Source organism: Egretta garzetta, unplaced genomic scaffold (assembly GCF_000687185.1).
Source record: "Egretta garzetta isolate BGI_Z169 unplaced genomic scaffold, ASM68718v1 scaffold25, whole genome shotgun sequence".
NCBI classification, from domain to species: domain Eukaryota; kingdom Metazoa; phylum Chordata; class Aves; order Pelecaniformes; family Ardeidae; genus Egretta; species Egretta garzetta.
Genome location: NW_009259800.1, coordinates 3,061,520 through 3,073,926, shown reverse-complemented (window position 1 = coordinate 3,073,926; position 12,407 = coordinate 3,061,520). Strand labels below are relative to the sequence as shown.

Below are 12,407 nucleotides of genomic sequence, written 5' to 3'. Positions count from 1 at the left end.
CTTAAGCTTATTCAACAAAGAAAATGTTGTGTGCCCAGTGAAAACAGCTCTTGTTTTGAGTGCTGTGTTTATCTGCTCATGAACAAGCTATACCTTTTTTTCTGCATAACTTTTAATTCAGCAATTGTTTGTACCTGAAGGAGTCTCAAGAAATAGAAGGGAAGTTCAGGTTGTTGATAATAGATTTTTTTTTTTTTTAAATTTTATTTCCACTTGTATTTTTCAGCAGCGCTTTCTCATATTCACTGAAAATGCTATTTCTTTGTCTTACTGTGTTTAAAAATAATGATTTAAAAACTCCTTTTGTCTCTGAATAAAAACATACAACTCTTTTAACAGATTCCATAAATGGGTCACATACACAAGTTAATCTGTGATAGTGGAACAGAAATTTGCATCTCAAGAAATTAAGGAAAGAAAATTCTAGTCATATCTTGTGTTTTCTTTCTACTTTGTTTCAGCTGCTTTTCTTATGGGCTATCTAGGTATTCCCAATGCAAATACTCCAAATGGGGTAAAGAAACAAATAGCCTTTTCACTAACATACTTGGGTTTTTTTGATTGATGGATATTTTTACTGAGTCATAGGTAATGCATTCACATGAGAACTCCAGCAGAGACAAGTAAAAATCTATAGGAAAGGAGTGATTGATATTCAGTGTCCTGCTGCAATTAAAGCATGCTAGTTGTCATGATTCTGATGCAGGCAGTTGTCTGTGGAGACTTGGGGTGGTTAGTAAGGAGTCTTGAGATCAGCATAAGGTAAATTTGAACAAGGATCTTAATGTTGAAAAGAAAAAAGATAAGGAAAATAAATGTCTCTTAAGCTCTAAAGAAATTTCAGAAAATGCCACAGTTCTTTTAACAGATAAATTGTAAATTGAGTAACTGAGAGCTTCTTATATGATATTTAACAATAAAAGCAACAGTACACAAATACTACCTGCTATAATTACTGTCTTCTAACGGTGCTGAAAAACTTGGACTTACTTCTGTAAGGTACCAGAATGGTCTTATGGGTTTGGGAGGAGGAAGAATAGTGCACAGAGGAGGAAAGGCAGTTTTATTTTTGCTCTGTGGGGGGCTTTTTTTTTTTGTATTCCTCCTCTTGCCTCTTCTGACTTGTATAATTAATAAGTTGATATTTCCCTCTTCATTTGGCTGTCTTGAAAGGATGCTGTAGAATGTCTTTTGGAATGGCTTTTTAAGAAGAATATAAACAGCTAAATCAAGGCTGTTTTGCTTGTTATTAAGGTTTGAGTAGCGGATGCTAACTTATGCAGAGCAATTTAACTTCCAGTACATCATTAATGAGATTGCATTCTATATACTCTTATTTGCATCCAGGCACAGATATATCTTTTTATCTTAGGAAAAAATGAGGAGCTGGAAATGGCTTCTCTACTGAATTATGTTTTATGCTGCTCAATCCAAATTCAATCTTAACTGCAAGTTTTGTATGTGTTTGGTGGTTTTTCTATTTTTAATTCCAAAAGTCTATCTGATGTCTAAGAAGCTAGAGCTTGGGGGACAAATTAAAAGCTGAACTAGTCAGAATGTATTTGTTGGTAACTGGAATAATACTCTCTTCCACTGTGAACAAGTAAATTGCTAGAGTGAAATACAGAATTATATGATCTTATGGCTGTGTCCCAGCAAATTAAAACAAACAAACAAAAACCAAAACCCACCAGCTGGTAGCAATCTGAGGAATCAATATTTCACGTCAGAGAATGAGTGATGTAATGGCAATCCATTCCCCACCCTCCATTTCCCACAAGACACACACGGCTTAATGATGATTTTCTTGGTATTTTTTTTTCCTTATCAGTTGATTTGGTATTTGTATTGTCAATATCAGTATGACTACTTAAAAATCTGTGATATTCAGATATGCTGATATCATCTCTGCCAAGTGAGAGTTATTTGGAATATTGGAAGCTGTCTTTGAATACTACATGAGATCCCCCCTGCTAAACTCTGCACAAGAGAGAGTGAGTGCTGAAGCCAATTAGAGAGAGAGCTTACAAGCAGTAACTACAATTATCTGAAAACAGTCTGAAAATGCATATCTGTCACTTAAAGGACTGAACTATGCCCTACAACATTGCCATAGGTGGGCCTAAAAATTTACTTCTGCCAGATAAAATGGCCCACAGTAGTCAGCCTCTTAGAATGCAGTAGTGATTCAAAAGAGATAATGGGAAAATGTTAATTGCTGTAATGGACTGTCCTTTTGTTTTAATGTGCCCCCTTCCCCCAAGTAACTAAATCTCTAGTTATTCAAAAACATACAGATTTTTGTCATTAAGCCTGGCTACTTTCCAGTAGCCCAGCAGTTCTGGGGTTTACTGAATTTTATTATAGTTATGTTTAAATATGATAATGGTGCTATTTGACAGGAGTATGGCTAGTCCAGTGTTTTGAGAGGAGGAGAGTAATAGAACTCATCCAACTAATCTCTGGGCTGTGGTATCATAGTAGTGATAGTGGGAGAAACATCTTGCTGTGTTTGAAGATTGCATCAAATTAGCACATAATCAAATATAGAAGCTGATGGTTTTTCAAGGAGAAATTCTTATTTATATTTTTCAGCACCACCAAAGGAGATGTAATTTGCTACTATGGAAACAAAGGAGAACCAGAACCTGTTTTCCTAAGTCCTGGTAGGTTTTCTTCAGAAAGGTCTGAATACTCCTATTTGTTATTTTAAAGGAGCCAGGATCTAGTAGTTTAGCTATTTAAGCATTCTCTTCACTAACTTTTTCTTTGCATTCTTTAAAAAAAAAAAAAAAAAAAAAATTAAATGACCTTACATTCGTTTAAATATTTACTAATAAATTTCAGTAAAGAATCAATAGTTCATTAAAAGCTTCTAGCCATGTCAGTGTACCCAACTGCGATTAGTGGGACATTCCTTAGGTAACTATGACTGAAGGACAGAAGTCTGTCTTTAGGAATGGAATTTTCAAAGGTTTGTGGACTTGACCCTAACTCTTCTTACCCAGTAGTGTTAAGGGCATAGTGTGGCTATGCTCCTCTATGCACAGAGTTGGCTATTTAAAAAAAGAAAAAAACAAAAAACCAAAAAACCAAAACCAAAAAAACCAAACCAACCAAAAATAAACTGACAAAACACAACCCTAAAAAACCCCACTTTTGTCTGTTTTATCAGGTAGATTGATTTAAAATACTTAAAATTTAGCCAGCTACGTAGGACAATACTCCAGAATTCATCATCAAAAAGCCAGTTTCAATGGACAGGGACACATAGAAGGCTCTGAGCAGTGTAGCTGGTTGATAACAGTTAATGACAGCGGGTTATTTTGCCTGCTTAGGTTAATGGTCAAAATGTTGCTGCCAGTAGGCAAATAGCTACTGTAGCTAATTGCTGCAGTATAAATTCTACAGTATAAATTCTACAGCATAAATTCTTGGAAGCAGCTGTTGGATTTTATACAGCTCCAAGCAGAAAACAGGTTTTAATAGGAACATTAAAAAAAATTAAAAATCTGGCCACTTTTTGTAATGAGAAACTGAATCATAAATTTGAGGTATCTGCAGATTGTAGCAAAGGTAGTTCTGGTCTCCATGCTTAAACAACAGATTCCTTTTCTGTGTATGTGGCTGTCTTTAGGGAGAGCCGAGGTTTGGTAATCTTTGTGCTTACTCATTTGGATTGTGGTGAGAAATATAGGGTACCTCTACAGAGAAAGTTCCTTCTTGTCATCAAATGTTGCTTTGCTGTGTTTTTCAAGAGTAAAATGAGAGGCACAAATAAATTATGACTAATATAGCTAAACTGGAAAGGACTAGACTGCAAAAATGGTGTAATTCTGTTGTACCTTTTTCATAATTTATCAAACCAGAGGTTAAAAGTAACTGCTGCAAATATGGATTAGAGTAGAACTGTGAAACAAAGTACCGAATGTTAGCACAGAGGAGTGCTTAAGCACAGCCTAGTGTAAGATGCATGCCTGCTGTAGTCTCCTGTTTAGGAATGGGGCGTGTGTTTTATAGCATACCTGCAGATAAATATTAGCTCAATAATCACTTAAATTGTGTTAAAATTTCTGAGATCTGTAATGACAACTGTGAATCACCAGAATACCCTTTCCAATTAAATTGATCTCCCCCATCCCCAAACATTGTTTAGTAAATATGTAGATACTGTGCAGCTAGAAGTGGTCCACAGGGACCGGTCTGTAAACACTTGATTGTTACTGCTTTTAAATCTTAAACTTATTACATGACCTCATTATTACAGATTTCATTAATTTCATGACAGGTAAAGCTTGAAGGCTTGGAGCTGCTTTACAGAAATAAACTCAACAATATCTTGATTACAAGTTATTTTACACTTAGGTTATGTAATAGCCTAATGTTTCTATTTGTATTGTGTTCTGGAGGAAAAAAAAGGCCTTGATATTTCACCTGATTTCATACCACAGTGTTCATTGTGTTAATAACAGTGCTGCAAATCTCAAATTCAACTGATTTTAATAATCTTAAAGCAGTGATCCTCTGAAGTGGGGGGTGGGGGGGGTGGTTGTGTGTTGGTTTTGTGGGGTTTTCCCCCTAATAAAACAGTCAGAAGTAGTGGTCCAAAAGAGTTATTGAGAAATGGTTAGGTTATTTTGAGTTACACACCTATGATACTCTTACCATTGGAAGGGGTGTTGTATTTATTTTATCCCATGATATGCATCTTTGATATATAGTTTAATGACCTCACTTATTTTTGAAGCAAAATGAAAGCTAGGAGTAGGATGAATAAGCAAATTATAATAAGAGATTCATGATGAATTTGCTGATCACATTTTTTTCTGTCCCTCAGATGTGTGGGATAAGATAATTATGATTTATTTTTTGCATAGTACATAAATACATTTTCTTTGCTTCAGAGCTTAATAAGTTGTTTGGATTTTTTTTTTTTTTGTATGTATAGGAATATATGGATTGAGTAATTCTTTGTTGGATACACCATGGAAGAAACTTCAATATGGGAAGCAGCTTTTCACAGAAGTGGTCAAGAGAAGTCAAGACCTTACCAAAGAAGACTTGGTGCAGGAGCTTCTTACAGTGATGAATAATCAAGAGCCGTAAGAATGTGCTAGCCAGAGTTTCCTCAAAATGCAATATGACCAATTTAAAAATTGCATGTAGAAACTATTTTGACAGAAAAGAAACTTTAGCCCTATATGAATTGACTAAAGCTAGGTAATGAAGGGCAAAAGCAGTGTTCTTTCTCTCCAGAGACTGACTTTCAACAATATTGATCTTCAAGCAGCAGACACAGTAAACATTGTTACTGCAGTCTGAGAACTCCATAGACTGCACACCGATTTCTCTGTGCCATTTTCTTTTAAAGATTGCACTTCTCTTAGTAAGGGTAACGAGTGCAAGACAAGGGATGTGCAAGTTGCTTGCCGTAAGCTTTGTGGAGGCTCACTGTAGGGTAAGGTTCACTTTCTTACTGCACACAGAGTAAGCACTCGTTTACATGAGCAGGTTTGTGTTAGTAGCTGCTAGCTATGCTGTATTGCTACCCGGAGTGGGCACAGAGGGTGGAGAAGCAAGCTATTTTTGAAGTAGAACTATCTGCCTTCCTCAAAAGCGCAATTATTTTAGCCTAAACAGGGAAGGAGGTAAGGGAGTATCAGCTGTAGGCCTCTGGTCAAGAAAATTGTCAAGATGAGTTTGAGCATCTAAGTGAGGTTCCTACACTCTTTACCGGCTACACAGTGAACCTGGGCCCATATGCTAGGTGTTTAGAAGTAAAAGAAATTGATACCATTTAAATGTCCAGACACAGAGCAGGGTGAAGGTGATGTTGTGATCTAAATTCACATCATTGCTCACCTCCCAGTTACTTTCATGCTTAGCCTGCTTTTACCTGTCTAGGTGGTGATTTGTGTTGAAGCAAAACTGTTTCTGGTATGTAAATCCAGTTTCCTAACTCTATCAGTCAATTTTAATTCATTCATGTTTGTGGCATTTTTCAGTGGTGCAAAATAAATGTTTACATAAGAACTCAGACATCTGAGCAATGAGTAGTAATTGGGAAGTCTGCTAAGCCATCTTAATTACTTTTTTCATCTGATACCAGATCAAGTGATTTTTCAAAAAAACTGTTATACTTTACCTTTTACTAGTAAAAAGACAAAGGTATAAGATGCAATACAATCCAAACAATCTTCCCTATATACTCAGTAATTCAGTATGATCTCATCTGAAATCATCTGACTATAAAATGGAAATAGTCACTTACAAAAAGCAATATTTAAAACTAAGACTGTAATCTTTCCAAAGCACACTTCAAGATGAAATGATCTTTTCATAATAAGTATGAACACATGGATAGCTTTGAACTTTCTTAAAATATCTCATTGCATATTACTTTATGATCACTTTGTGTGTGTTACAAGCATTAAGTGGGTATGATGGTTGGTGGTGGAGTATGAGGCAGGAGCTGACAGTTCTCACGGGCTGAATGCCCTGCTATGTGCCTTCTCCGTTACATCGTGGCATGCTGCAGCCATGTACCCTATACAAGAGCAAGAAGAGCTTAGTTGCTCTATTCGTATGAGAATTGCACCTATTCTTGCTTATCTATCCCTGAAACACCCGCAGGTCCTCTTCTCCACCACCACAACAAAGAAAATGATCCCAGTTAGATGTAGAGGTCAATTAGAGTATAACAAGCTGCACAGTCTCCTCTACAGGTCGGGATGAGCTCTGAAAATGGGGTTGAATTCATCAGTCTGTTTTGCTCTGCCTTCTTCCCTAATATTCACTGTACAGCTGATAGGCTGCTGAATTATTACTATTTTCTAGGTATAACTGGGTCTGTGCTAGGAGGCAGAAATGGGATTACTTCTTGAAGATGGTAGAAAATTAAAAATCAATCACAAAACCCTGTTATAATGATAACTAAGTTGGACTTCGATAAATAGAACTGGAATTTTTAATTCTTGAAATAGGAAGCTTTACTTAGGGCTAGCGTTTGAGAATATGTTCTAGCGATGTGAATGGAAAGTCAGGGATGTAGGGTTGCTGCAGTTTCCTTTGTGACCTTGGTATCTCTTCTGTGGGATGCTGATGCTTGTTTAATTACAATAAATGAAGCTTGATATGCTTTATAATAAAATTATGTTTCTAAACATCTTTCAAGTTTTGATAGGAATATATGTCAAGAAATTTGGGCACGAGCTCACCTTGTCCTCTGCTGCATCTTCACAAATTTTATTTTAAGGATTGTCCTGGGTAATTTCTAGGTATTCCAAACATGATTGAAGGAAGCAGAGGTCTTTCTTCAACATAAAAATAACTCCTGAAATCTAACTGGAAGAATGCTGGCTTATGTGATGTGCCTCAAATTACCTGATCATTAATGTTAATTGAAACTAAAATACTGAAAGACAGACAAATAATAATAAGGACCATGAAAAACTGGTCAAAATAGGGAAAATATTTCTTAAAGTGAGGCAAAAGCTCAAGACCTTGAAAGAATTTCTATGGGAAAGAGCTTACAAGCTGGTTTATATTTGGTTTTCCTCATACTTTAGTTTTGAACACAGTTCACACTTTTGTACTTTTTGAAAAGTGATTGTTACTTATCAACCACTCAGTCAACACAGCTTGGTTCAAGAGGGATGAATGTGTCAATGTTGGAGAATTAAACTGTGTTTTTATTACTTTTCAGTCAGTTACCAGACCCTGCGATTGAAGACCAAGGAAAGGATTATATACGTCCTATGTTGAACAAGTACGCAGCTGTATGTGTTCGTTGCCCAGGTTATGGAACAAGGTAAAAAAATTCATAGTCAGAAATAGATGTGTACTGGATCAAAGCATATCTCAAATCAAAACTATGCTGCTATAAATTTCAACTCTATAGTGACTGCTTTAAATTTGTTCAGATATTAATCAAGTATAATTCAGTAAAGTATTTCCTTGCTCAGTATTCTGGTGTCTTAGATTTGCTACTGATGAGCATTTTATGCACACATTATGGTTCATCTTCGGTGGGGAGTGTGACATAGCTTCAGTTCGTCTGAGACAAGATAATACATTTCTCCTGGTTCCCCAGTGTAGTAGCAGATCTGACCACCTCTAATTTTGATCTTATCAAAACATGAAAAGCTTTGAAATCATGTTTTTAGCAGAAAACCACATTTGTCTCCTATATCTGAGGGAACTGCAGAACATATTTCTCATCCAAGGGTAAGAATAGTTTCATCTGCATAGCTAACTAAGTTAGAGGTTTCTTTAGGCATGTCACTGTAATATGTAGCTGCCATTTTCATACATTAAAAAACTATTACTCTTGTTCAAAAGAACATGTATTTCCACTTTTCCCCCAACTGATGCTACTGTTTTTACTGAGATATTCTCATTTTCTGTTCAAACTGTTCTACCAAAGATGCAAGAAGAATAGAATAATGCAATGCATCTTGCATTTAATCCTCGATGGGACAGAAATTATAGGTGAACCCTGTTGCTGCTGGTAGGGAGTTCCTACTCTAAAAGACTGCCAACAATTTTGTCAGTTTGGTCTCTGGCATAGTGAGCCATAGCATTTCCGCTATAGAGATATAAACTCATAAGCAGAGATTGCTCACCTCTGTATTTTAAGTTGGTATGCTGAGAAAGAAACCACTGCAAAAACCAATTCTCTCTATAAAATGTATTCAAAGAACATTTTAAATACGGGATAATGAAGTCTTAAAATGGTGAAAAACATCATCCTCCCCTTGCTTCACAGGTTGTAATCTAGCTATTTCAAAGGAATAACTCAGCAGAAATACTAACCTCTTACTGGTGAATTAACACTATATTTCAAGTCTTCCCTGCTACTATACCTGTATGCTCACACTTATCTTCCCCATAGCAACATGGCTTAGCGACTAGAGATTGTTAATTAGGCCTCACCATATTCTTCTGAGGAAATTAAGCACACTTTTTTTTTTTTTTTTTTTTTTTTTTTTTTACATGAGTGAACAACTGTGGGAACAACTTGGGCAAGGCCACCACATCAGGATGGTGGAAAACTACTTCTGTCAGTCACCTCTCCATGGCAGGGTACTGCAGTGTCCATAGAGAAATGACAGCTTACACATGACAAAGTAGCATAGATGCGTGAATGGAATCTGCTTCTCATGAGAACAAATTTCCTCTTTGGAAGGTTCCTAGAGAGAGAAAAGTTTTTCTGTGATCTATTATCAGTGTCCTATGATAAAAATTAACAATGTTTAAATATTAATGGACAATTGATTTGAAAGGAAAGAATGAAAAGAGTACTATTGATACGAATAGCCCATCAGGGTACATGTAGGCTGTGAAAAAAAACTTCTGGTTTATGCTGCTTCTGAATGGAACACTTGGCCCTAAAAAAAGTTTAACCTTTTGTCATACTCTCTGTAAATGAGCAGCTTTGTGTGTCAGCTGCTGCAAGTGCAACAGGGAATTGAAGCAGGGGAGTGACAGAAGAAGCGAGTGAAAATGCCCATTTGAACTTGTCAGGACGATTTCTGTCCTGCTAGAGTGGCAATGATGCAGTCAAGAAAAAAAATGAGCTAAAAAACCTTTGGGGATGAGGGATGGGACCCTGCAAATGTATATAACGGACACAAGGCTTAACCTCCTACCTTTATGTTGTTTTCAGGACTAACACGGTCATTCTCATTGATTCAGAAGGACGGGTTACTTTTACAGAGCGCAACATGATCAATGCAGATGTCAACCAGTGGAAAACAAGCACCTATGAATTCAAACTGCACACTTAACAACTTTCCATTTGAATGGTTTGTAATAAAGGCAATGAGAGAACAAGCCATTAAGCCCTAGTAAATGTTTTGTGCCAGCCTCCACAAGCTAAAAATAGCAAGGAAAGCAAAAGTTTAAATAAACTGGTAGTGTATCTGATCAGGCTCGTGAATTATGTGGATAAAATCGAAAGAAGAAAGTGGTTTTTGCATTAAGTAGCAACTTAAAATCAGAAATGAATTTTTAAATATCAGGCTGCCTCCAGGGCAAGGCCATCTTTGTCCAAGACAAAGTCATTGCTTTTTTGTGGGTGGTTTTCTGTTTGTTTAGAGTTTGGTGGTTTTTTTTTTTAAAAGACGTTTTAAGAGGACTCTTAAACATGCTTTCACTTCAAAGGAGGGGAAACATTTGCTGCTTTTGTTGTTCTACCTAAAGGTTTTACCACATTTAGCTTTCCCTTCAACATATGCTTTTAAGATTGTATAGCTGATGCCAATGTGCATTAAATGAATGTATGTTACCTTTGTAGTATCAACTGCTTTAGTAACATTTAAACTTTTCAGCAGTGCCATGGTGCAATGTTCTGCCTGGGGAGGGCAGAGCAGGGGGGAGTCTTTACTTTTGTTTTCCTACAGGTAGTACAGCATTATATCTTATTTCTAAACTTGATTTGAGAGTAGATAGGAAATTAAGTTCAGTTTCTGTTCATCTTTACTCAGTAGAAACTAAAAAAATGACGGGAGCAGACTTGCTTATCTTTGACCAGAATAAAATTATGTGTATTGTGACATCTTGTTTCCTGGTAGTCTAATTAGCAATATTGTTTGTCGTCTTTTCTTCCTCAGCAGGCAGGTAAGGAATAAGTATCTGTTTGCAAACAGAAGCTGAATATGAAGTTTACATATATCAGCTGGTTTATACCTGTGCAATTTTGGCTTCATTTCTTTATTGGTATAATCTGTCAAAACCCGGAGTGACTGCTCATAGATTTTTAGTAAAAATAGCTATTTGTTTTAAGGTGATGTTATAACAGTCTTTACATTGCTGAAAAAGTTGGGTATTAAGATGCACTTCATATGTTCTAACATCTGTGAATTAAAAAGCTATTTAAATGCATGCTTTTTTCAATTATTCAGTGCCAGTGTAGGTGATAGAAGATTCTAGCTGATAGCAAGATATTTTAAAACCCTAAGTTATTTTGCTGCTACTGGTGTTCTGCCTTATTTTGAATGCTGAATATTAAGTTAGTAATGGATCACTGCTGTTTTTTCTATATATATGCTGGATGTATTCTTTTTACAAGCCTATGATTATTACAAAGAAGCGACATTTCTGATGCTATTTACAAAGATATGCAACTGTTCTTCTATACTCAAGTTTGTGTGTTCAAGCATTCTCACTGGCGCGCGCGCGCACGTGTGTGTGTGTGTGTGTGTGTGTGTGTGTGTTTGTGTCTCTCTGTCAGGGAGGAAGCAGTAAATTAGACTTACCATTGAGGTGAAGTACTGTGAAAGGCCATTCCCAGACTTCTAATTGCCAGGAGATGCTAAAGCAGCATTTAGTCAGATATTTCCTTTGTATTTGCATATTTAAATAGCTTCTAGATACCAGGACTGCTTGCGTGACTAGTCATGGGTTGTTCGTTCAGTACTATATAAAGGACTTTTTGACCACCTTGATTGCAAGATGAAAAATACAGTCTTGTCTGTACATGGCTTCAAACTCGGAGCCTTCCAGACTGTCTTTCTGAGCTGTAGGAAATAGTTAGCCCATTTTTATTTTTTGATGGCTGTTTAAACCATGTATTTGTATGAATACAAATGTTATTGTTATTTTTAGATGCAAAGAAATAGCCATAGCTCTCTAAAATTTGAATTTGACAAGCGCATAGGTAAAAACAAAACTTGGCTTGAATGGCTTGCTCTTACTGAGTGCTGCATATCAAACTTTTTTGTTTCTTATGAAAAAAATAGCCAGTGTATATTTGTACAAGGTATTATCTTCAGAGATATTACCTAAATGGCAAGCAAAATGCCTGCATGCCATTTCTTGCCAAAAGCATTTATAAACCTTAGTTTTTATAGTAGTTCTCTAATAAGGAAGATTTATTTTCTATGTATAGGCAAAAGAAAAGCAAGTCAGAGCTTAGATGTAAAAACAGATGGTAGTATATTTTGCTTTGCTCAAATAGAAATTCTAAATTTGGGATTTGCTTTTTCTGACAATTAAAATAAAACAAACAGTAAAGAACAAAGCCTCTAATGTTATTTTTTTTATGATGTCAGAATAGTTAATAAAGTGAGGGGTTTTTTAATGTCTTTTGAATTTCATGAGAGTTTTGCTATTGGCTTCAGTGGAAACAGGATCAGAACTGCAGCAAATGGTGTGCTTGTCCATAGAAATTATTAGGAATTCATGAAGTGCATAATTTACTGTGTGCTAATTATATTTGCAATGGAAATATAATTCCACTGGAAAAAGTAAACTGTAGTTAAATTTAACAAAGTATGTAATTTATTTTTATAAAAGTATTTTTAAAAATCAGTTTTAAAGGATATAAAGGGAAAAAGTGTATATAGGAAACTATTGCATGGCATTTTACTAAGTTTGCTTATATGTAACATCTTTTCAAAATAATA

General features: G+C 35.8%; 1 protein-coding gene across 1 annotated transcript in view; it reads left to right on the top strand.

Annotated features, from left to right (window-relative positions):
- TANGO2 (transport and golgi organization 2 homolog) overlaps positions 1–12,033 on the top strand; it is a 28,282-nt gene extending 16,249 nt beyond the window's left edge. Inside the window, exons 5-8 of the mRNA XM_009639856.2 lie at positions 2,596–2,666; positions 4,949–5,102; positions 7,706–7,810; positions 9,668–12,033. Of these exons, the coding sequence (XP_009638151.1) occupies positions 2,596–2,666; positions 4,949–5,102; positions 7,706–7,810; positions 9,668–9,788 (451 nt within the window). The 3' untranslated portion in view covers positions 9,789–12,033. The remainder of the gene's footprint in view (positions 1–2,595; positions 2,667–4,948; positions 5,103–7,705; positions 7,811–9,667) is intronic.
- Positions 12,034–12,407: the final 374 nt, after the last annotated feature.